The sequence below is a fragment of the Miscanthus floridulus genome, chromosome 3 (genome assembly GCF_019320115.1).
Source record: "Miscanthus floridulus cultivar M001 chromosome 3, ASM1932011v1, whole genome shotgun sequence".
Classification (NCBI taxonomy): Eukaryota; Viridiplantae; Streptophyta; class Magnoliopsida; order Poales; family Poaceae; genus Miscanthus; species Miscanthus floridulus.
In genome coordinates this window covers 29,688,524-29,715,593 of record NC_089582.1, presented here as the reverse complement: position 1 = coordinate 29,715,593, position 27,070 = coordinate 29,688,524, and the positions used below count along the sequence as shown (strand labels likewise).

The following is a 27,070-nucleotide window of genomic DNA, read 5'->3' as shown; positions in this document are numbered from 1 at the left end:
CCCTCAGAGAACTACCGATGATATTCTGTCGACAATGGGGGAGGACGAGGTGGTGGATATAGACGCATAGCACCAAACAGATGAGGGGGAAGGTGCGTACCATTGGTCGGGGTGAGAGCATGAGTCTAAGAAGACCCAAACCCTGCATCCCATTGAGAGGTTGCAACACCGTGCCCCATGGGCCGTTCGGTGGTGATCAGCGATGGGGAATTCATGTGCTGAAAGCCCTTCTTTGGTTTTGTATAATTGATGAAACCTATCACTACCCTTTGTCATGAGTTGTGATATGAGCTAGGTTGGTGCAATCCAAGTGTTAGAGCAAGATGAGGTCCATGGTGATGAAGGTGGACATGAAATGATGATGATCAAGCTCAACTTGGAAAAGAAGAAAGAGAAAAACAAAAACTAAGAAGATCAAGGCAAAGGTATATGATGGGTTTTTGTTTTGGCACTTAAGACACCAAGAGGGTGTAAGTGCACTTAGGATCGATAGCCATACTATAAAGAGGGGAAATCTTTGGCTTAACGGTTTATCGAGTGCCACTATGTGACATGACTTTTGCATATGCATTTAGGAACCTAGTGTGCTAACTTTGACCCTTGTAAAATGCTTTGAAAAATGCTAACACATGTGCATACAAGTTCTACACTTTGTGGTTAGCAAGTTGGAAGCAAGGGCGAAGTGGTTGTGGACTAAGAAAAAGAAATGGAGAAGACAGTCCACGACTGGCTGCTGGCCGCGGGGTGACCGAACTCACCCCGACGCGTTCGGTCAATTATAGCGAAGGCACAGTGACTGGCCGAGAGCGAGGTGAAGGACCAGACGCTGGCTCTGGCCCTGATCGACATGTCCGATCACTTCTTCAGGCGAGTGGACGCAGGGGTCAGCACACGACCAGATGCGTAGGGGCTATGTCCGGTTGTGGCTAACGTACACTGATGTCAGCATAGTCTTCACAGGCAGAGATGCAGGGAGCTAACCGGACTCCCAGGCATGTCCGGTCACTCATGACCTAACGCGTCCGGCCGACGAAAAATGTCTCTGGACTCTTACTGGAATCGAGTGGACACGGTGTGGCTCTACATCAGGTGCGTTAGAGCGGAGCGTTCGGTCGAGTGTTTGACTACGTGTTGAACATTAAGTCACCATTGGCATCCGATGGCTAAGGTTTAAACAGGGACATGTGGTGGTCATAGGAGCAACTAGATGCTGGTTGACTGGACGCTGGGCTGCGTCCGGTCACCCCGAGAGTGCCTAACGGCTCTTTGAGTCTTGGGGCTCTATAAATAGGAAGGAACCACCTTAGGGCTCACTCTCTTGGCATTTTGACATACTTGACATCATTGTGATCCTAAGCAAATACCGTCCACTCATCTCCATCATTGATTCATCATCATAGGGAGATTGAGAGTGATTCCAAGTGCATTTGCTTGAGTGATTGCATCTAGTGGCATCTGGGGATCGTTGTGGCTGTGGATTTCTTGTTTCTCTTGGTGGTTGCCGGCACCTAGATGACTTGGAGCAGCGGAGGAGGATTGGCATGAGTTGGTGATTGTTCGTGGCCATCTCCCGGTGATTGTGAGCGGTCTTGTGCCTTCCTCGACGGAGAGCTAAAAGGTAAGTCTAGTGGATTACTCATGTCATTGAGTTATCTCACTTGTGGGTAGGTTCTTGCGGTGTCCAATTGTATGGACGAGGTTCATACAATGCCTCTTAGCCACCGAAAACCACCATGTGTTGGTCGACACAACGAGGACTAGCATGCCGGCAAGTACGTGAACCTTGGGAGAAAAATTGGTTGTCTCTTGCCCTTTGGTATTCTCCCGGTGATTGAATTGGCATTTATCTTGTGATTGGTGTACTCCTCTATGTGACAGTACAATCACCCTACTCACTCATTTACATTCCCGCAAACTAGTTGTAGCAAGCTCATTAGTGTAGTTAGAATTGAGAGCTTGCTTTGTAGTTTAAGTTCATCTAGTGGAGCTCTTTAGTGTAGCAAGTTTGAGATCTCTTAGTGAGTAGCAACATAGCCTCTTGTGTGCCTAGTGATTATAGTAACTAGAATTGTTGGATTGGTGGCTTGCAACCCTTGTAGAGCTAGAGCAAGTTTACATTTCGCCATTTGTCATACTAATGAAATTGCTCTAGTGATCTTGTAGATTTTTTAATAGGCTATTCACCCCTCTCTAGCCATATTAGGACCTTTCAAGTGGTATCGGAGCCATGGTCACCATTTGATTCAAGGCTTAACAACCTTCGGTGCAAAATATAGCTCAAATAGTGTTCAACAATGTTGGGGGCAAACCACCATTCTTTGATGGCACATCTTTTGATTATTGGAAGAGAAAGATGAAGATGTACCAGTTCAATCAATGACAACATGTGGGATGTGGTAGAGAATGAGTTTGTGATTCTTGACCCTACCAATCTCACCGACATTGACAAGATCATCAAACAATGCAATACCATGGCACTCAACACAATATACAATGGCATTGATTCAAAAGTGTTTGAGCAAATCAAAGATCTTGAGAAGGCAAGTGAAGTTTGGGTGAGACTAGAAGAAACATATGAGGGCACTTCAATGGTAAAAAGTGCCAAGCTCTACATGTTCAAGGACAAGATATCAAACTTCAAGATGAAGGATGGTGAGTCTATTCCGGAGATGTTCTATAGGCTACAAGTCATCATGAATGATCTCAAGAGTTTGGGTGAGAAGGTGAAGGATGAGGACTTCTCTCACAAGTTTTTGATATATTTGCCAAAGAGATTCGAGACATTGAGAACTATCATCTTTAGAGGTGGATTGAAGGATGTCACTCCAAATGAGGTGCTTGGTGATGTGATGACCGAGGACCAATACAATAGTGATGGTGAAGAACTTGTGAAGGAAGAAGACAAGAAGAAGAGGAGTGTGGCATTCAAGGCTAGCTCATCATCCAAAAACAAGGGCAAGTCTAAGAAAGAATCAAGTGATGATAAAGATCTTAGTAACATTGATGATGAAGCTATAGCTCTCTTTGTGCGCAAGATGGGAAAATTCATGAAGAAGAAGGGCTATGGTGCAAGAAAGAGAAGAGATCACACCAAGAGCAAAGAATATGTGAGAAGATGCTACAATTGCAAGTGCCCCGATTATGTTGTAGCGGATTGTCCCTACAATAGTGACAATGATGAGGATGAGAAGAAGAAGCACAAGAAGGAAAAGAAAGAGAAGAAGGAGAAGACGAAGACCTTACAAAAGAAGAAGAAGGGTGGAGGCTATGTGGTCACTTGGGATAGTGATGGCTCTTCGGATACTAATGACTCTAGTGATGATGACAAGAAATCCATCAAGAAAGCACTAGCAAACATTACCATGAATGACAAGCCTTCCATCTTTGACACTCCATCGGCATGCCTCATGGCAAAGCCTACCAAGATAAAATATGATGTGAGTAATGATGATGAATGTGAAAGTGATGCTTGTAGGAGTGATGATGATGATGATGAGCAATACTCCAAGGAGGAGCTCTTGAACATGTGTGAGCAAGTGCACACTTGCTTTGAGATGAAGATAAAGGAGTGCAAAGAGTTGCACAAGAAAGTCAAATTTCTTGAGCAGTCCTTTGATGAGCTCAATGCCACTTATGAGAGGCTAATGGAAGCCCATGAGAAGCTTGGCAAAGCTCACTCTAAGCTTGAAAAGGCTGACTCCTCTCTCATCGAGCAAGCCAAGAAGGAGCAAGTGATTGTTACATGTGATGTGGGACTAACACATGATATTATTGATGAATCTTTTTATAAGCCCATTGTTGTTGCTCCCACTAACCCTTCTTGTAGCACTACCACTTCTACTTTACCTTTGAGTGATGGTTTCACTTGTGATGCCTCACTAATGGTGGAAAATAAGACCCTCAAGAAGGAGGTGAATGAGCTCACTCGTGCCTTAGGCAATGCCTATGGTGGAGATGCCCGCTTGCTAAAGTGCTTGGGTAGCCAAAGATTCTCTCAACAAAGAGGGATTAGGTTATACCCCCAAGAAAGGTAAGGCGGCCTTTGTCACTCCCAAAGCTAGCTTTTATGAAGGGCAATGGTCAGTTTTGCAATAGATGTAAGCAAATTGGGCATATAGAGCAATATTGTAAGACTAACAAGAACAAGCAACCTAATATATCCTCAATTAGATTTGATTCTTGGTATATGCTTGTTAAGGGTGCCAATGGTCTGAAGGCTAAGTTCATTGGTACACCAATTGTGGGCCCAAAGAATAAGGCCATTTGGGTACCAAAGACCTTGGTAACTAACGTTCAAGGACTCAAGCAAGTTTGGGTACCAAAAAGAATTGATCTTCTTTTATAGGTCAATTACAAAGCCAAAGGAAGGCATTGGGTGCTTGATAGTGGGTGCACACAACACATGACCAGTGATTCAAGAATGTTCAATTCAATCAATGAAAATGAGAGCAATGGGATTGATAGTATCACATTTGGTGACAATGGCAAAGGCAAGGTCAAAGGTCTTGGTAAGATTGCAAAATCCAATGACTTGAGCATTTCCAATGTGCTACTAGTAAAGAGCATGAACTTCAACCTATTGTCGGTAGCTCAACTTTATGATCTTGGTTTCAAGTGCATATTTGGTGTGGATGATGTAGAGATCTTAAGTGTAGATGGCTCTAACTTGATATTCAAAGGATTTAGATATGATAATCTATATTTGGTTGATTTCAATGCTAGAGAAGCTCAATTGTCAACATGTTTGCTCACTAAGTCTAGCATGGGTTGGTTATGGCATAGAAGGCTTGGTTATATTGGAATGAAACAATTGAACAAGTTGATTAAGCATGATCTAGTTAGAGGCTTGAAAGATGTCATATTTGAGAAGGATAAGCTATGTAGTGCATGTCAAGCCGGAAAGCAAGTTGGTAACACACATCCTAAGAAGAGTATGATGAGAACATCTAAGGTATTTGAGTTGTTGCATATGGATTTGTTTGGGCCAACTACATATACAAGTATTGGTGGCAACAAGTATGGATTTGTGATTGTGGATGATTTCACTAGATATGCATAGGTGTTCTTTCTTGTTGACAAGAGTGATGTGTTTGCAACCTTCAAGACATTCATCAAGAGAATTCACAATGAGTTTGAAACAACCATCAAGAAAGTTAGAAGTGACAATGGAAGTGAGTTCAAGAATACAAGAATTGTTGAAATTTGTGATGAGTTTGGAATTAAGCATCAATTCTCGGCCAAGTACACTCCTCAATCAAATGGCCTAGTTGAGAGGAAGAATAGAACTTTGATTGACATGGCAAGATCAATGTTGAGTGAGTACAATATGAGTCATTCATTCTAGGTTGAAGCAATCAACATGGCTTGCTACTATAGCAACCGCCTCTATTGTCATCCCATGATGGAGAAAGACACCATATGAGCTCTTGAATGGAAGAAAGCCCAATATTGCATACTTTTGGGTTTTTGGTTGCAAATGCTACATATTAAAGAAAGGCACTAGATTGAGCAAGTTTGAGAAGAAATATGATGAATGTTTCTTGCTTGGTTACTCAACTACTAGCAAGGCTTATAGAATTTGGAATTTGGCTAGTGGTACTCTTGAGGAGGTTCATGATGTGGAATTTGATGAAACCAATGGTTCCCAAGAGGCAGATGAGAATCTAGATGATGTGAGAAGCACTCAATTGGTCAATGCAATGAAGAATATGGATGTTGGTGATATAAGGCCTAAAGAGGTGATTGAAGTTGAAGATGGCAAAGATCAAGTACTCTCTAACTCAAATGTGCAAGTTGATACAAATCAAGCTAGTTCATCATCTCAAGTGCAAAATCAACAAGTGGCTAGTTCATCATCTCAACCAAATGATCAATCAAATGTAAGCAATCAAGTGCAAGTGCTCCAACCAACCAATGTTACAAGAGATCATCCATTGAATTCTATTATTGGTGATATCTCAAGAGGTGTGCAAACAAGATCAAGATTTGCATTATTTTGTGAACATTTCTCATTTATGTCCTCCATTGAACCAAAGAAGATAGATGAAGCTTTGATGGATGTTGATTGGGTGAATGTTATGCATGAAGAGCTAAACAACTTCATAAGAAATCAAGTATGGGAGTTAGTTGAGAGGCCTAAGGATCATAATGTGATTGAAACTAAATAGGTCTTTTAGAACAAGCAAGATCAAGATAGGATAGTAGTAAGGAACAAAGTAATATTAGTGGCTCAAGGTTACACTCAAGTTGAAGGTCTTGACTTTGGAGAAATATATGCCCTGATTGCAAGATTGGAAGCAATTAGGATCTTGTTAGCCTATGATTGTGCCCACAACATCAAGTTGTACCAAATAGATGTGAAAAGTGCATTTCTAAATGGATACATCAATGAGCTTGTGTATGTTGAGCAACCTCCTAGTTTTGAAGATGAGAAGAAACCCAACCATGTTTACAAGTTGAGAAAGGCTTTGTATGGCTTGAAACAAGCACCAAGAGCATGGTATGAGAGATTGTGGGATTTCCTACTCTCTAAAGGATTTAAGATGAAAAAGGTTGACACCACTCTCTTCACCAAGAAGCTAGACAATAACTTGTTTGTGTTGCAAATCTATGTTGATGATATCATATTTGGATCAACAAATCAAGATTTTTGTGAGGAGTTTGGAAAGATGACGGCAAGTGAGTTTGAGATGTCCATGATTGGAGAGCTTAGTTACTTCCTTGGTCTTAAAATCAAGCAAATGAAGAATGACACATTTATGAGTCAAGGCAAGTACATCAAAGACATGCTCAAGAAGTTTGGAATGGATGATGCTAAAGCTATTAGTACACCAATGGGGACAAATGGAAGCTTGGATAGTGATGTAGTGGCAACATGGTGGATCAAAAGATGTATTGGTCTATGATTGGAAGCCTACTCTATGTGACCGCATTAAGGATGGATGTAATGTTTAGTGTATGCATGTGTGCTAGATTTAAAGCCTCACAAAGAGAAAGTCATTTGAAGGCAACTAAGAGAATTTTGAGGTACTTGAAGCATACATAAAATGTTAGATTGTGGTATCCTAAAGGAGCAAGATTTGAGTTGATTGGATATTCAAACTCCGATTATGCGGGATACAAAGTTGAGAGACAGAGCACATCGGGCACATGCCAACTATTGGGAAGATCACTTGTGTCTTGGTCATCAAAGAAGCAAAATAGTATAGCACTTTCAACCGTTGAAGCGGAGTACATTTTAGCTGGTAGTTGTTGTGCTCAATTACTTTGGATGAAGGCCACTTTGAGTGACTTTGGAATCAAATTCAAACAAGTGCCATTGCTATGTGACAATGAGAGTGCTATTAAGCTCACCAACAATCCGGTTCAACATGCAAGAACAAAGCACATTGATGTCCGCCACTATTTCATAAGATCACCAACAAAAATGGGGCATATGCATTGAGAGTGTGGGCACCGATGATCAACTTGCTGATATCTTCACTAAGCCACTTGATGAGAAGAGGTTTTGCAAGCTAAGGAATGAATTGAACATACTTGACTTCTCAAATATGTGTTGATACACCCCCACTATATGACATGCCTCTCCTTCAAGCAAAGCAAGGTAAAGCTGATTGATATGTCATTCATCCATTGCTAAGGACTTGTTAGTGCATCTAGTCATTGCTATTATGCCTTAGGCTCATTCATGAAAATCAAATGGATTGGATGCTTGTATAGTACCACTATTGCTTGAATGCTTGAAATAATCTAATGGTAGCATATGACATGTTTGTGGGCTTGTGAACCTAGTGTTTGATCTAGAAAATGAGCTATAAGTGTTTAACTCAACATGGTGCATGATAACCCTTATTTGGTGGTGTGAAGAAGCTTGCCCTTGGATTAAACTGAGTTAAATATCTTTTGCAAATGATCTAGATTGAACTAATTTGGGAAAATGATCCTCACTTTACATGGTTCCATCGAGCACACCCTAAGGAAGAACTCAAACAATCCACGTTTTTCCTCCAGGATCCAATAATGAGAACGAGTTTACAATACTTAGTCAATTTCATACAACAAGAGTTCTTTGAAATACATTATTACAAAACCAAGTTTAGAGTACATAATGTAACAGTGGAATTAAATTAAACATCTAACGATAAGATACAAGGATCCATCTGTGCCCACCAGAAGAATCCTCCACACAACAGCCATTCCTCAAGCTACACCTGCAACAGGGGTAAATAAACCCCGAGTACATAATGTACTCACAAGACTTACCCGACTAGTGGGAATACTTTCCCGACTCCAAGGGATATGATAAGCTTTATGGTTTGCTAGGTTTCCTTGTTGCGGAAAGCAATACTAGTAGTGAATCCTTATGTATGTTTCTTATTAGCAGTCATGATTAATTTATTACCTAACCATTCTATGTAAGCACCTATTCCACTTTCAAGCAAGAGTTGAGTAAATAGATCCATTTCACCATCTTTCATCTTCTAGTTCTTACTATGGTGCTAGACTATAGACAAGTCATACCAGATTACAATGTGCCCAGCTAGGTACCCTAAAACACACGCCCTGCTTGTACCTCAGGCACAAGCAGGACCAACCCACCACTCTCCTATCAAGGGGTCCATGTCTCTGTCCAAACTTGGACTCCAAGCCCCCACACCTGAGTCCCGGACTCAGAGTGGTGCTTAGACCTCCACTATCCCCACCTCCAATCAGTCGGTCCGAAAAGAGCCAGAAGCCACAATAAGAGAGCAACGAGCCTTCCCTGCTCCCATAAACAAGTATGTGCTCAGGATAATAAATCTTTGACTTGACTAGAACCCAATGCAATGGTCGGTCCTTAATTGACACGAATAGGGAAAATAGTGTAACCAAGCTATGCCCCGTTGGCCACGGGACACAACCTCTTACACCCACCAATACCCATACCATATCCCTGCCCGATCTCCATTTCCTTTCACCATTTTATCAAGAGAGTGATAATAATAATCACCTATTGCGAGTAACGGTTGGTTACTCACGCTACCGAAAAACCTAAGCATGGCAGCTACTCGCACATGTACTAGTAGGACTCATAGGACATATATATTTATGCAGGTGGTTTCCATATATATCTTAATTTGATGATATCCAAAACAAAGATCGATCTTTGAAAACACTTTGGCACCAGCCAGCTGATTGAACAAAGTATCAACACGAGGTAAAGGATACTTGTTTTTAATGGTTACCGCATTGCGAGGGCGGTAATCTATGCACATCCGCAGAGTACCATCCTTCTTCTTCACAAAAATAGCTGGACAACCCTATGGTGAAGAACTAGGACGGATAAAGCCCTTCTCTAATAATTCCTCTAACTAGTTCTTCATTTCAGCTAGTTCTTTAGGAGCCATGCGGTAGGGATGCTGGGAAATAGGAGCTGTGCTAGGTTCTAACTCAATGAAAAACTTCATATCTCTATCCGGTGGCAACCTAGGTAGATCTTCAAGAAAGACATCTGGAAACTCATAGACCAGAGGAATAGAGGCAAGATCAGGAGAGGCTTCAACATGAGCAGCAACAGGTAAGGCTGAATCTGAGGGCATAAGAAGAGACATCCTATCCTTGGAAGAAGAAAGTCATAACTCAACAACTCTCTGCTTAAGATCCAAGACTACCCCATAAACTCGCAACCAGTTCATGCCCAGAATTGCATCTATGCCTTGCCCGGGCAGCACCATGAACTAGAGGCGGTAAGTGTGAGTGGCTAGCACTAATCTGACTGTGTCCATCTAAGTATTAACGCAGAACTACACACCTGGAGTACTGATTCTATATTCAATAGGTATAGCCATAAGAGATATATTGTGCCTCTGTGCAAACCCCATGCTCATGAATGAATGTGATGCACCAAAATCAAACAACACATATGATGGGTGGGAATCAATGGTAAACATACCAGCCATCGCAGGTTCATTCTGCAAGATCTCCTCAGCCTTAGTGAAGTTAACTTGCCCAGCGCGTTCTTACGGGCACCTTCTTCTTGATAATCGTCCGCTTGATCAGACAGGAGTTAGCTGAAGGCTAGGAAGACTGCATAGGCTAGTTCTGTGGACACTCCCGAGCATAGTGGCCCACCTTACCACACTTGAAACAAGCACTAGGCTTGTTCCCCTATCCCAGATGAGGCAGAACCTGTTGTCCTTGGGTTGTTATTGCACCTGCTGAGTAGGTGCATGGTCTTGAGTGAGAGGTGCCTTGTAGGTCTACTAAGGCTAACAGAACGACTGCCCACCCAAAGACTGATAGGGCACCGACCTGACCTATACCTCCTGAGCCTAGGGGTGACTAGAAGACCCAGTAGTCACCCACTTGTGCTTCCACTCAGCCTAGGAGTCACGCTAAAGTTCCTCCATGGCAATAGCAGCATTCATCATAGCACCAAAAGTCTGGTAGTTCCCTATGTATAGCTCCTTCTATAGACTGCAAGAGAGGTCATGATAGAAACGGTCCCTCTTCTTCTCATCAATATCGACATGGGTCCCAGCATACTATGATAGATGGTTGAACTTGTTCACGTAATCCATCACAGACATGCTCCCTTGCCTCAGGTCCAGGAACTCCGTCAACTTCCTATTCAACACACCAGTAGGAATGTAGCACTCTCTGAAAGTAGTGGTAAACTCCTACAAAGTCACATGGTGATCCACCAGTTGCATGGCATTGAACATGTCCCACCATGCACTGGCAGAACCCAACAGCTACTGTGCTATAGAGCGCACCTTCTGCTCCTCGGTTACAATGAATAGCAAAAAATTTTGCTCCAGAATACGAAGCCAATGCTCCACGTTTAGAGGCTCAGCAGTCGGTGTGAACATGGTTGGGTGTGTCTTCAAGAAATCCTAGTAAGAACAGGGCCCCTCAGGACAACGGGCACCACCCCCGTTCCCACCATTGCCTCCATGGCCTCCACGGGCGAAGCCACCAATGGCCTAGGCAAGCATCTCCAAGGCACGGGGTGACTCACGCTGAGCAGCCAGCATCTCTACCATCATCTCCGCATGGGTCATTGGAGGTGGTGGGGGCGGCAGAGGAGGAGCCAGAAGTAGGGCCTCGTGGCTCTCCCCATTGGTGTTGCCAGTGCCCTCACCGTGACCGTTATCACCGGGATCTGTCCAAGCATTGGTACTCCTATGACCAGACCTCAGGTTCATCTATAAATAGATAGGAACCAACCATTAGGAACAACCCTCCAGATTAGGAGCAAGAGATTCGAGAAATGACAAGACTTTTATTAAAGCATTTTTAGGTTATCCTATCAATTCACTAATCCAAATTATACGTGTAGGGGGGGAGTTTAGTTTAAGCAAGATTCTCTTTTCATGATGCATGCATTGGCCTACCTTGTCGTGGTTGTTGCGGAAAGCAATACTAGTAGTGAATCCTTATGTATGTTTCTTATTATCAGTCATGATTAGTTCATTATCTAACCATTCTATGTAAGCACCTCTTCTACTTTCAAGCAAGAGTTGAGCAAATAGATCTATTTCACCATCTTTCATCTTCCAGTTCTTACTACGGTGCTAGACTATAGACAAGTCATACCGAATTACCCAACGATTCACGAATCAATGTGCCCAGCTAGGTACCCCGAAACACAAACCCCGCTTGTACCCCAGCCACAAGCAAGACCAACCCACCACTCTCCTGTCAAGGGGTCCAGGTCCTTGTCCAAACTTGGACTCTAAGCCCCCACACCTGAGTCCCAGACTCAGAGTGGTGCTGAGACCTCCACCATCCCCACCTCCAATCTGTCAGTCCAAAAAGAGCCAAAACCCATGACAAGGGAGCAACAAGCCTTCCCTGCTCCCATAAACAAGTATGTTCTTAGGATAATAAATCTATGACTTGACTAGAACCCAATGCAATGGCCGGCCCTTAATCGACACGGACAGGGAAAACATTGTAACCAAGCTATGCCCCGTTGGCCGTGGGACACAACCTCTTACACCCACCAATACATGTACCATATCCCTGCCTGATCTCCATTTCCTTTTATCATTTTATCATGAGAGTGATTATAATAATCACCTATTGTGAGTAACGGCAGGTTACTCACACTACCAAAGAACCTAAGCATGGTAGCTACTCACACCTATACTAGTAGGACTCATACGATAGATATATTTATCCATGTGGTTTCTATAAAATGCCTGTAACATAAGTGCACATCACAGATATATATTCAGTGCTTATTCAAAATAAGGGTTATGCATCGGGGCTTGCCTTGGGTAGGTGGGTGGTCAGCTATGTCAGTCGTCGGTGGCTCCGAGGCTTCCTCCTATACGAAGACCTCCTCCTCATACTCCTCAATCACCTCCTCGTATTCCTGCTCTCCAGCGGCCACGAACTCCACCAACGCGTTCTCTACATGCATGCAATGATGATGCAATACTTAGCATTTTAGCCACAACAGCTCTTAAAATAGCAATACATCTACCAAGCTACTAAGCTAACTCTAATGACTAAGATGCTAAGCTACCCATCCTTTCCACTAAATAGGTATGAAACATTCAAGTATTATCTTAGCACCAAAAAAATGCATTTCTTACTTTATTTACGATTTCATATATACTAAAACAAGGAGTACTTAGCTACCCTATTTATCAAATTATTCTAAGGCTACAAGAATTACAGTGAGCACCTAATAATACCATGAAGCTACTGTAAAATTTTTAGATCCAAAGCTATTATCAATTGGCCACAAAATTTCCTACAATATTTAACCTACTAATATTAAGCACTCTTAAATGATTTAATAGTTCCTGGTATCAACAAATATATCTGAACTAAAAACACTAATAGATATAGCACAATTTTAGGAACTTAACAAAATTAGTTTCACAATTTTTGGATACCTACATGATTTTATATGATTTACCAAACTTTAGCTCAGAATTACAAATGAAAAGCTATTTCTATTTTCCACGAAAACCTAAACTGATTTCGGCCCACGCGGCGAAATGCGCGCGCACGTGAGCGTGCGGGCGGCCCACAGGTGAGGCACGGCCCACGCACAGAGATGGCCCACGACGAGGAAGCTCGCACGCACTGGTACTCTTGCAAAAATGCCCCTAAACTATGAGCAAAACAACCCGCAATCCACATTACAATTTCTACAAACTGCGACTTTGCAATGAATCCCTCGGGACTTCCTCCTCTTTACATCAGCAAGGTCCTCGACCTCCCCCGCGCACTCTGACGCGGCGAGCAGTGGCACCGGTGCCTACGCTGGCCACATGGGACCGCCGGTGAGCTATCTTTGAGACTAATGCTCACCTAGGGTTCGACACGAGATGATGGGCGGCGGTTGTATGAGCCGAGACATTGTAGAAGGACCTCTCCACAATGGCGGACACCCTATGGCAATGGCAACAATGTTTAGGTGAGCCACAGCCACAATCAAGGCGGTAAGGTAGCGGGTGAGCAACGACAACTCACCAGTGACCTTACCAAGAAGCTGGCTCGGCTAGAGATGACCTGAGCGAGGCTGGCCATGTGCACGTGGTGAGGTGAATGGCGAACCGCAATGGCACGGCCGCATCAGCGGCGAGGAGGTGGCACTAGAGCTGTGACTAGGATGCTCATGACCAAGAGGGAGTCAAGGCGAGCTAGCAGTGCAGAGGAATTAATGAGAGGTGAAGTGGTGGAGACTGGCCATGGCGTGGGTGGTGACGGGCCTTAACCGCACGGTGGCGGCAAGATTCCAAAATTGGAGCTCGGCGAGACACGAGTCAAGGCGGGGTGTGGGTGGCTGGAGAGGGGGCATGAAGGTAGAGATGCAAGCATGAGGAATTGATGAGAGGTGCTCGCTCTCTAGCTTCACCACGACACAACATGATGATGGCGGAAAGCAGAGGGAGAGAGAGACGGTGTGGCAGAGGGCTCGGCTCATCCACACCCTGGCGGGACGCGACCGATCAAACTTAAGGTGGTGTCTATGTGCCCGCTATGCGACACTATGGCCAAGCCATGTGCATGTGCGGAGGTAGGTGGGGGCACGGTAGGCACGGCCACAATGCCATTAAGATAGGACGACGTTGTGGGGCCGCCCACATGCACACTAGGAGAAGGCAAGCGGCAGCTGTACAACATCGCAGTGCCATCGATAGCGGTAGCATCATGACTCAAGGCGGGTAGCAGTGCAGATGTGATGGTGAGTTGATGGCATCGGTAGTGACTCCATCGAGGTGCGTGCAGGGTAGTCGGTAGTAGCAGCAGCGACGGCACCGCGCTGCGGGGACAGCGACAGTCGAGACCTGGCCAAGCTAGAGGCGGCCATGGTCGGCCGTGCGTGGCAGTGTGCACACGCGCAACCATGTGCGCTCGTGGGGTGGCCCCACAGTGACCGTGCCCACAACGACAGACTGCTCAAGACAGTGACATGCATGAATTTTAAAGCGTTCATCACGACCAAACGGTTGCTCCTAAACCGAAACCATCTTCACCATGCACAAGATGGCACATAAGACTACCAAATAGAGCTATAACAGTACACCACACCTTAAACCAATCTCTCACAATAAATTTCCAAACATAGCAGTGTCTAACAGTCGGCAGACTTGAATTTTTTTCTAAGTTTTGAGTTGAACTCTATTTCAAATTACATTTCTAAGCTATTGGAAATATTAGCTAGTAATATCATTTTTCGACCGGAGGTATTTCATTGTCATCTACAAATTTTGTACTTCAAACTTTATTCAATTGTCACATACATGTTCTATAACATTTTTTCTTAATAAAAATTAGTTTTAAACCTTAAGTGATATAACATGACTATTGAATTAACTTTCGTTTCGCATTCCGGTTGGTCGTTTCGAGTTACAAAAATTGATCTACACACTTTATTACATGCATTACTACATAAACATGATGCTCATGACATGTTTTAGTAAATGATTTATAGTGTAACACAAAGGGTGTTACAAATCTACCCCCCTTAAATAAAATCTCGTCCCACGATTTCATGTGCCTAGTGTGGGAAAAGAGATAAGAAGTAAATTCTGATTTAAACAATTACCTCGGTTAACTAGAAAGAAGGTGGGGATAATGCTTCAATATATAACTTTCTTGCTCCCACGTTGCTTCGTCCTCTAAGTGATTTTGCCACTGAACTTTGTAAAACTTCACCATACTATTTCTAGTCACTCTTTCTTTTTTGTCCAAGATCTTGACAAGATGCTCAATATAAGACAAGCCAGGCTAGAGGGGAAGTCCTTCAATTTCCATAGTTTCATCGGGGATCCACAAACATTTCTTTAACTAGAAAACATGGAAGACATTATGCACTGCTGACAAAATATCCGAGAGCTGGAGACGATAAGCAATAGGACCACATCGCTCCAAAACCTAATAAGGCCCAACATAGTGAGGAGCTAACTTCCCACAGACACCAAATCGATGCACACCTCTCATGGGAGACACTTTGTGATACACATGATCACCCTCTTCAAATTACAAGGGCCTTTTCCTCTTGTCCGCATAAGTTTTCTGATGACTTTGAGCTGCCTTTAAATGGCTCTGAATAATACTGACTTGCTCTCGAGCTTCCTCGATAAAATTAGGTCCAAAATATCCATGGTCACCTACTTCGACCCAGTTTAGTGGTGTCCTACATTTCTTTCCATACATAGCTTCAAAGGGTGCCATACGAATGCTTTCTTGATAGCTATTGTTGTAAGAAAACTCAACTAAGTTCAAGCATTCATCCCACTTCTCAGGAAAAGAAATGGCACAAGCTCTCAACATATCCTCAAGTACCTGATTTACCCCTTCTATTTGGCCATCAGTTTGTGGATGATAAGCTAAACTTCTGAAGAGACTAGTACCAAGACATTGCTGAAGTTGCTCCCAGAAATAAGAGACAAAGATTGACCCTCTATCAGAGACGATAGTAAGAGGAACTCCATATAGGGTCACAATTTGATCAAAAGACAACTTGGCATACTTCTTGGCTAAATACCTTATATCTATCAGGAGAAAATGAGAAGACTTAGTAAGGCGATCCACAATGACCCAAATAGAGTCATACCCCTTGGACGTGCCGGGTAAACCCACAATAAAGTCCATGGAAATATCTTCCTATTTCCAAACAGGAATAGACAAAGGCTGCAAAAATCCTAGTGTACGCATATGGTTTGCCTTAACTCTTCCACAAGTGTCACACTCCGCGACGTACTTGGTGATATCCTGCTTCATATTTGACTACTAATACAAGTGGCACAAATCATGGTACATCTTGTTACTTTATGGATGGATGGACAACTTGGAATGATGAGCTTCATCCAAGATTTTTCTTCTAAGCTCCTCTCTTGATGGAACAACCAATCTGTTCTTGAACCTCACAACACCATGATCATCAAAACTAAAATGAGGACCACGCTCTTCAGCAATTAACTTCTTGATGTGAGAAATTTCTGAAGTGTCTTGCCTTTGCTCTATAATAATTTGCTCAAGTAAATCCGAGACCAGAGCAATATGGGTTAGCACCTCAGCATGGTTGAGAGACAAAGGTGCTTCTTCAACTTGGTGTGACTTTTGGCTCAAAGCATTAGCTACCACATGAGCTTTTCCCAGATAGTAATGAACCTCCAAATTATAATCCTTGATTAGCTCCAACCATCTCCGTTGCCTCATGTTTAGCTCGGACTGAGTGAAAATATATTTGAGGCTCTTATGATCCATAAAAATGTGTACTTTATTTCCCAACAAATAATACCTCCAAATTTTTAGAGCGTGCACCATAGCAGCCAACTCTAAATTATGGGTGGGATAATTCACCTCGTGTTTTTTCAGCTAGCGTGAAGCATAAACTATCACACGCCCATCTTGCACAAGCACGCATCCTAGTCTAGTCCTTGAGGCATCACAATACACATCAAATGGCCTATCAATATCTGGTTGGGCAAGAACAGGAGCATAGGTAAGAAATTGCTTCAGGGCTTGAAAAGCTTCTTCACAAGCCGGACTCCATAGAAACTCGACATCTTTCTGGAGCAGCTTGGTCATCGGCTGAGCTATTTTGGAGAAGTTAGGAATGAAGCACTGATAATAACTAGTAAGACCAAGGAACTGATGGATCTGATGCACTGACTTTGGAGACTTTCAACTTAACACATCTTGCACCTTGCTTGGGTCTACAGAGACACCTTCAGGTGTCAGAACATGTCCCAAAAACTACACTCGATCTAACCAGAACTCACACTTGCTGAATTTGACATATAGCTTATGTTCCCTTAATCAAGTCAGTACTATCTGAAGATGTTGTGCATGCTCTTCATTGTTCTTGGAGTATATCAAAATATCATCAATGAACACCACTACAAACTAATCCAACTCTAGCATGAAGACTAAATTCATGAGATACATGAAGAATGCAGGAGCATTGGTGAGACCAAAGGACATAACTAGGTATTCATACAGCCCATACCTAGTAGAGAAAGATGTCTTAGCTATATCTTGTGGCCGAATCTTAATTTGATGATATCCAGAATGAAGATCAATCTTTGAAAACACTTTGGCACCAGCCAACTGATTGAACAAAGTATCAATATGAGGTAAAGGATACTTGTTTTTAATGGTTACCGCATTGCGAGGGCGGTAATCTACGCACATCCGTAGAGTACCATCCTTCTTCTTCACAAAAATAGTTGGACAACCCTATGGTGAAGAACTAGGACGGATAAAGCCCTTCTCTAATAATTCCTCTAACTGCTTCTTCATTTCAGCTAGTTCTTTAGGAGCCATGCGGTAGGGACGCTGGGAAATAGGAACAGTGCTAGGTTCTAACTCAATGGAAAACTTCATATCTCTATCCGGTGGCAACCCAGGTAGATCTTCAAGAAAGACATCTAGAAACTCATAGACTAGAGGAATAGAGGCAAGATCAGGAGAGGCTTCAACATGAGCAGCAACAGGTAAGGCTAGATCTAAGGGCATAAGAAGAGACATCCTATCCTTGGAAGAAGAAAGCCATAACACAACAACTCTCTGCTTAAGATCCAAGACTACCCCATAAACTCGCAACCAGTTCATGCCCAGAATTGCATCTATGCCTTGCCCGGGCAGCACCATGAACTGGAGGCGGTAAGTGTGAGTGGCTAGCACTAATCCGACTATATCCATCTGAGTATTAACGCACAACTACACACCTGGAGTACTGATTCTATAGGCAATAGGTATAGCCATAAGAGATATATTGTGCATCTGTGCAAACCCCATGCTCATGAATGAATGTGATGCACCAGAATCAAACAACACATATGCTGGGTGGGAATCAATGGTAAACATACCAGCCATCACAGGTTCATTCTGCAAGATCTCCTCAGCCTTAGTGAAGTTAACTTGCCCAGCGCGTTCTTACGGGCACCTTCTTCTTGATAATCGTCCGCTTGATCAGACATGAGTTAGCTGAAGGCTAGGAAGACTGCATAGGCTAGTTCTATGGACACTCCCAAGCATAGTGGCCCTCCTTACCACACTTGAAACAAGCACCAGGCTTGTTCCCCTATCCCAAACAAGGCAGAACATGTTGTCCTTGGGGTTGTTATTGCACCTACTGAGTAGGTGCATGGTCTTGAGTGAGAGGTGCCTTGTAGGTCTACTGAGGCTGACAGAACGACTGCCCACCCAAAGACTGATAGGGCACCGACCTGACCTATACCTCCTGAGCCTAGGGGTGACTAGAAGACCCAGTAGTCACCCGCTTGCGCTTCCACTCAGCCTGAGAGTCATGCTAAAGTCCCTCCATGGCAATAGCAGCATTCATCATAGCACCAAAAGTCTGGTAGTTCCCTATGTACAGCTCCTTCTACAGACTGCAAGAGAGGTCGTGATAGAAACGGTCCCTCTTCTTCTCATCAGTATCGACATGTGTCCCAGCATACTATGATAGATGGTTGAACTTGTTCACGTAATCCATCACAGACATGCTCCCTTGCCTCAGGTCCAGGAACTCCATCAACTTCCTATTCAACACACCAGCAGGAATGTAGCACTCTCTGAAAGTAGTGGTAAACTCCTACAAAGTCACATGGTGATCCACCGGCTGCATGGCATTGAACATGTCCCACCATACACTGCCAGAACACAATAGCTACTGTGCTGCAAAGCGCACCTTCTGCTCCTCAGTTACAATGAGTAGTAGAAACTTTTGCTCTAGAATACGAAGCCAATGCTCCACGTTTAGAGGCTCAGCAGTCGGTGTGAACATGGTTGGGTGCGTCTTCAAGAAATCCTAGTAAGAACAGGGCCCCTCAGGACCATGGGCAACACCCACGTTCCCACCATTGCCTCCGTGGCCTCCATGGGTGAAGCCACCAATGGCCTAGGCAAGCATCTCCAAGGCATGGGGTGACTCACGCCGAGCAACCAGCATCTCTGCCATCATCTCCGCATGGGTCATTGGAGGTGGCGGTGGTGGCAGAGGAGGAGCCAGAAGTGGGGCCTCGTGGCTCTCCCCATTGGTGTTGCCAATGCCCTCACCGTGACCGTTATCACCAGGGTCTATCCTAGCATTGGTACTCCTAATACCAGACCTCAGGTTCATCTATAAACAGATAGGAACCGACCATTAGGAACAACCCTCTAGATTAGGAGCAAGAGATTAGAGAAATGATAAGACTTTTATTAAAGCATTTTTAGGTTATCCTATCAATTCACTAATCCAAATTATACGTGTAGGGGGGGAAGTTTAGTTTAAGCGAGATTCTCTTTTCATGATGCATGCATCGGCCTACCCGTTCACTCAAGCCAGAATATAGCGGCATTCGCAAAAAAATTGGCACATCGCACACTCACTTTCCGTACGCTAAACGATTCTTACGCAGCGTAAGTTAGTGTACCTGCAGAAATTGATTAGATAAATCAGTGCCGCTATCATAGATAGACCATATTGCTAGGGCTTATACTTATAACATAATTATCTCGCATCCTACCTTTTGCAAAACTTTTGTTGGTCAAATTTTTGGTTTTGAAAAGAGTTATGAAACTCGTAAGTCATTATTGGCTCTGGTACCACCTGTTGCAGAAACTGCCCAAAATAGCATGCTTCTAGAGGCGCCCGTCTTCCACCAGACACTAAGCACCCTGAAAGCTAGCTACATGAGACGGTTCCGTCGAGCACACCCCAAGGGAGAACTCAAAGAATCCACATTTTTCCTCTAGGATCCAATAATGAGAACGACCTTACAATACTTAGTCCATTTCATACAACAAGAGTTCTTAGAAATACATTATTACAATACCAAGTTCAGAGTATGGAATTTAACAGCGGTATTAAATTAAACATCTAATGATAAGATACAAGGATCCATCTGTGCCCACCAGAAGAATCCTACACACAATAGCCATTCCTCAAGCTGCACCTACAACAGGGGTAAATAAACCCTGAGTACACAATGTACTCGCAAAACTTACCCGACTAGTGGGAATACTTTCCCTACTCCAAGGGATATGATAAGCTTTTTGGTTTGCTGGGTTTCCTTGTTGCGGAAAGCAATACTAGTAGTGAATCCTTATGTATGTTTCTTATTATCAGTCATGATTAGTTCATTATCTAACCATTCTATGTAAGCACCTCTTCTACTTTTAAGCAAGAGTTGAGCAAACAGATCTATTTCACCATCTTTCATCTTTCATCTTCCAGTTCTTACTACGGTGCTAGACTATAGACAAGTCATACCAGATGACCCGATGATTCATGAATCAATGTGCCCAGCTAGGTACCCTGAAACACACACCTCGCTTGTACCCCAGCCACAAGCAGGACCAACCCACCACTCTCCTGTCAAGGGGTCCAGGTCCTTGTCCAAACTTGGACTCTAAGCCCCGACACCTGAGTCCCGGACTCAGAGTGGTGCTGAGACCTCCACCATCCCCGCCTCCAATCTGTCAGTCCGAAAAGAGCTGGAACCCACGACAAGAGAGCAACAAGCCTTCCCTGCTCCGATAAATAAGTATGTTCTCAGGATAATAAATCTATGACTTGACTAGAACCCAATGCAATGGCCGGTCCTTAATCGACATGGACAGGGAAAACATTGTAACCAAGCTATGCCCCGTTGGCCGCGGGACACAACCTCTTACACCCACCAATACACGTACCATATCCCTGCCCGATCTCCATTTCCTTTTATCATTTTATCATGAGAGTGATTATAATAATCACCTATTGCGAGTAACGGTAGGTTACTCACGCTACCAAAGAACCTAAGCATGGCAGCTACTCACACATGTACTAGTATGACTCATACGATAGATATATTTATGCATGTGGTTTCTATAAAATGCTTGTAACATAAGTGGACATCACATATATATATTCAGTGCTTATTCAAAATAAGGGTTATGCACCGGGGCTTGCCTTGGGCTGGTGTGTGGTCAGCTATGTCACTCGCCGGTGGCTTCGAGGCTTCCTCCTGTACGAAGACCTCCTCCTCGTACTCCTCAATCACCTCCTCGTATTCCTGCTCTCTAGCGGCCACAAACTCCACCAACACGTTCTCTACATGCATGCAATGATGATGCCACACTTAGCATTTTAGCCACAACAGCTCTTAAAATAACAATACATCTACCAAGCTACTAAGCTAACTCTAATGACTAAGATGCTAAGCTACCCATCCTTTCCACTAAACAGGTATGAAACATTCAAGTATTATCTTAGCACCAAAAATGCATTTCTTACTTTATTTACGATTTCATATATACTAAAACAAGGAGTACTTAGGTACCCTATTTATCAACCTATTCTAAGGCTACAAGAATTATAGTGAGCACCGAACCATACCATGAAGCTACTATAAAAATTTTAGATCCAAAGCTATTATCAATTAGCCATAAAATTTCCTACAATATTTAACCTACTAATATTAAGCACTCTCAAATGATTTAATAGTTCCTGGTATCAACAAATATATATCTAAACTAAATACACTAACATATAGAGCACAATTTTAGGAACTTAACAAAATTAGTTTCAAAATTTTTGGATACCTACATGATTTTATATGATTTACCAAAGTTCAGCTCAGAATTACAAATGAAAAGCTATTTCTATTTTTCACAAAAAATCTAAACTGATTTCGGCCCACGTGGCGCAATGCGCGCGCGTGCAAGCGCGCGGTGGCCCACAGGTGAGGCATGGTCCACGCACAGAGACGGCCCACAATGAGGAAGCCCGCGCGCGCTGGTACTCTTGCAAAAACGCCCCTGAACTATGAGCAAAACAACCTGGAATCCACGTTACTATTTCTACAGACAACGACTTTGCAGCGAATACCTCAGGACTTCCTCCTCTTTACATCAGCAAGGTCCTCGGCCTCCCCCGTGTGCTTTGCCGCAGCGAGCAGTGGCACCGGCGCCTACGCCGGCCACATGGGACCCCTAGTGACCGATCTATGAGACCGACACTCACCTAGGGTTTGACGTGAGACGATGGGCGGCGGTAGCATGAGCCAAAACGTTGTAGAAGGACCTCTTCACGACGACAGACACCCTACGACAATGGTGACAGTGTTCAGGTGAGCCGTAGCCACAATCAAAGCGGTAGGGTAGCAGGTGAGCAACGACAACTCACCAGTGACCTTACCAAGAAGCTGGCTCGGTCGGAGATGACTCGAGCGAGGCTGGCCATGTGCACGCGACAAGGTGAATGGCGGACAGCAATGGCACAACCTCTTTAGCGGCGAGGAGGCAACACTAGAGCTATGACTAGCATGCGCAGGACAAAGAGGGAGCCAAGGTGAGCTAGCGGTGTAGAGGATTTGATGAGAGGTGAAGTGGTGGAGACTAGCCACGGCGCGGGTGGCGATGGGCCTTAATGGTATGGCGGCGGCAAGATTCCAAAATTGGAGCTCGGCGTGATGCGAGTCAAGGTGGGGTGGGGTCAGCTGGAGAGGGGGCATGAAGGCAGTGACGCAAGCACGAGGAATTGATGAGAGGTGCTCACTCTCTGGCTTCACCATGAGCGACACGACGATGGCAAAAAGCAGAGGGAGAGAGAGACGGTGTGGTAGAGGGCTCGGCTCGTCCACGCCCTGGCAGGACATGACCTACCAAACTTAAGGCGACATCTATGCACCCGCTATGTGACACTGTGGCCAAACCACGTGCGTGTGCGGAGGCAGGTGGGGGCACGGTAGGCGCGGCCGCAGTCCCATTAAGACAGGACGACGGCGCGGGGCCACCCATGTGCAAACTAGGACAAGGCAAGCAGTCGATGTACAGCGTCGTAGTGGCATCAATAGTGGTAGCATCGCGACATGATGTGGGTGGCAGTGCGAACATGGTGGGGAGTTGATGGCACTGGCAGCGGCTCTGTCGTGGTGCGTGCAGGGCAGTCGACAGCAGCAGCAGCAGCGGTGGCTCCGCACTACGAGGCCAGCGGTAGCCAAGACCTAGCCAAGCCAGAGGCGGCCATGGTCGGCCACGTGTGGCAGCATGCGCGCACGCAACAATGTGCGTGCATGGGGTGGCCCCGCGATGACAGCGCCCATGGCGACAAACCGCTCAAGACAATGACACGCACGAATTTAAAGCATTCATCATGACCAAACGGTTGCTTCTAAACCTAAACCGTCTTCACCATGCACAAGATGGCACATAAGACTACCAAATAGAGCTATAACACTACACCACACCTTAAACCAATCTCTCACAATAAATTGCCAAACATAGCAGTGTTTAACAGTCGGTAGACTTGAAAAATTTTCTAAGTTTTGAGTTGAACTCTATTTCAAATTGCATTTCTAAGCTATTGGAAATATTAGCTAGTAATATCATTTTTCGACCGTAGGTATTTCATTGTCATCTACAAATTTTGTACTTCAAACTTTATTCAAGTATCACATACATGTTCTATAGCATTTTTGCTTAATAAAAATTGGTTTTAAACCTTAAGTGATATAACATGACTATTGAATTAACTTTCGTTTCGCATTCCAGTTGATCGTTTCGAGTTACAGAAATTGATCTACACACTTTATTACATGCATTACTACATAAACATGATGCTCATGACATGTTTTAGCAAATGATTTATAGTGTAACACCGAGGGTGTTACCAAACGGTTTATCGAGTGCCACTAGGTGACATGACTTTTGCATATGCATTTAGGAACCTAGTGTGCTAACTTTGACCCTTGTAAAATGCTTTGAAAAATGCTAACACACGTGCACACAAGTTCTACACTTTGTGGTTAGCAAGTTGGAAGCAAGGGCGAAGTGGTTGTGGACTTAGAAAAAGAAAAGGAGGAGATAGTCCATGACCGAACACTGGCCGTGGGGTGATCGGACTCACCCCGCGCGTGTCTGGTCAATTATAGTGAAGGCACAGTGACTGGCCGAGAGCGAAGTGAAGGACCGGATGTTGGCTCTAGCCCTGACCGGCGTGTCCGGTCACTTTTTCAGGCGAGCGGACGTAGGGGTTAGCACACGACCAGACACGTAGGGGCTACGTCAGGTCATGGCTGACGTACGCTGACATCGATAGAGTTTTCACAGGCAGAGGCGCAGGGAGCTGACCAGACTCTCGGGCGTATCCGTTCACTCGTGACCTGACGTGTTTGGTCGACGAAAAATGTCTCTAGACTCTTATTAGAATCGAACGGACGCGGTGTGGCTCTATGCCTGGTCCGTTGGAGCAGCGTGTCCGTTCGAGTGTTTGACTACACGTTAAACATTAAGTGACTATTGGCATCCGATGGATGAGGTTTAAACGGGGACACATGGCGGTCATCGGAGCGACCGGACGTTGGCTGACCGGACGCTGGGCTACGTCCGGTCACCCTGAGAGTGCCTAATGGCTCTTTGAGTCTTAGGGATCTATAAATAGGAAGGTACAGGCTTGGGGCTCACTCTCTTGGCACTTTGACATACTTGACATCCTTGTAAGCCTAAACAAACACCTCCCACTCATCTCTATCTTTGATTCATCATCATAGTGAGATTGGGAGTGATTTCAAGTGCATTTGCTTGAGTGATTGCATCTAGTGGCACTTGGGGATCGTTGTGGCTGTGGATTTCTTGTTTCTCTTGGTGGTTGCCACCACCTAGATGGCTTGGAGTAGCGGAGGAGGACTGGCACGAGTTGGTGATTGTTCATGGCCATCTCCTGGTGATTGTGAGGGGTCTTGTGCCTTCCCTGGCAGAGAGCCGAAAGGTAACTCTAGTAGATTGCTCGTGTCATTGAGTTACCTCACTTGTGAGTAGGTTCTTGTGGTGTCCAATTGTGTGGACGAGGTTCGTGCAACACCTCTTAGCCGCCGAACCACCAAGTGTTGGTCGACACAATGGGAACTAGCGTGCCGGCAAGCACGTGAACCTCAGAAGAAAAATTGGTTATCTCTTGCCCTTTGGTATTCTCCCGGTGATTGAATTGGCATTTATCTTGTGATTGGTTTACTCCTCTATGCAGCGGTATAATCACCCTACTCACTCATTTACATTCCCACAAACTAGTTGTAGCAAGCTCTTTAGTGTAGTTAGAATTGAGAGCTTACTTTGTAGTTTAAGTTCATCTAGTGGAGCTCTTTAGTGTAGCAAGTTTGAGAGCTCTTAGTGAGTAGCAACATAGCCTCTTGTGTGCCTAGTGATTATAGTAACTAGAATTGTTGGATAGGTGGCTTGCAACCCTTATAGAGCTAGAGCAAGTTTACATTTCGCCATTTGTCATACTAATCAAATTGCTCTAGTGATCTTGTAGATTTTTTAATAGGCTATTCACCCCCCTCTAGCCATATTAGGACCTTTAAAGTGCACCGAGATCGGTGATGAGGCCATGATTCTAGGACTATGCGACATTGTGTCGAACGCCGTGTGGTCCAAGCTCTTCACAGCGTTCTTCACCCGGAGCTTTAGGTCATCGACGATGCCTTCCAACTCCGGTCGCCACGCTCTGATGTCAACCGCCACTGCCTCCAGCTTGGTCACTCGTGCATCATGGTCATCGGTGGAGTGCGCGACATGGACCAACTCAAGCGTGGCGATGCGTTGGGCGATGTCTGAAGCCTAGGTGGAGTACGCCAACTCTAGCGTGGCGAGGCCGTCGGAGATGCTCGGATCCACGGTCGAAGCGCAGGACGACTCTAAATTGGCAAGGCCACAATCAATGTTGTTGTTGCGGGCAGAGAGGTCGCGGTCGAGGTTGGTGAAGCGCTAATGAAGCCGAGCGTCATGGTTGTCGAGCCACTTGCCAAAGTCATCGAGCTTGTCGAGGATGATTTTAGATTGGGATCCATGACGCCGAGAGATTGTTGCCGGCGAGTGAAGTGGTCGTGGGTGGCGGCGGCAGTGAGATCCAGGGCGGAGAAGAAGAATAGGGGAGGAGTAGAGGAGCGATGGATCGAAGAAGACGTCTGATACCAAATTGTTAGCAGAAGGCAATCGGGAATTGGATTGGGGAAGAAGTAAGCAATAGAACAGAGAAAGATACAATACGGAGGAGTTCTATTGCATAACAGAATAGGATTGGGTTTACAAATTTCATAAGCCACTCTTTCCCATCTTCTCTATACTTATACTAATCAGCCAAGCAAGCCATGTTGGACCGAACACCTTCAGGTTAGTCTTCCGAATCCTTTTGGACCGCCTGTCTTCTTCTCCAGGCCCATTTCCTCCAGTCAGGCCTTGGCGAGGCGATGTTGTCAGATGAGGAATAGCAGTGGTGCTAACACATATATACATGTTGAGTCACATACTAAAATTTTATGCTGAGGTGGGAGATAAAATTACAAGGGAACGTGTAAACTCGAGTTGACTGGGGGTCGGAATTTTGGCTTGTTGGGCCTTGGCCCATTTGCTTTAGGTGCGTAAGATGGTACTGTTCATTTATATTTTTATTGTTTTGACATTCCTCAAAAAAAAATTTGACATACTATATTTCTTACGGATACCTGTAAACTAGGAGATTTCAAGGATAATACTTCTAGTTCTTTAAATTTAAATTTTTGATAATGTTGGGTCAGGACGTCCGTCCGAGCGCCTCCTTACTGGGCATGCAGACGGGCAGCCTAAGCAACCGCAGTGGTCCATCCCGTGA

General features: G+C 44.5%; 1 protein-coding gene across 1 annotated transcript; it reads left to right on the top strand.

The window, feature by feature from the left end:
* The first annotated feature begins 2,384 nt into the window (after positions 1–2,384).
* On the top strand, positions 2,385–27,070 carry LOC136543420 (protein pxr-1-like). The gene is made up of 2 exons (XM_066535875.1): positions 2,385–3,441; positions 26,997–27,070. Exons 1-2 carry the CDS (start codon positions 2,385–2,387, stop codon positions 27,068–27,070), a joined length of 1,131 nt encoding a protein of 376 aa, XP_066391972.1.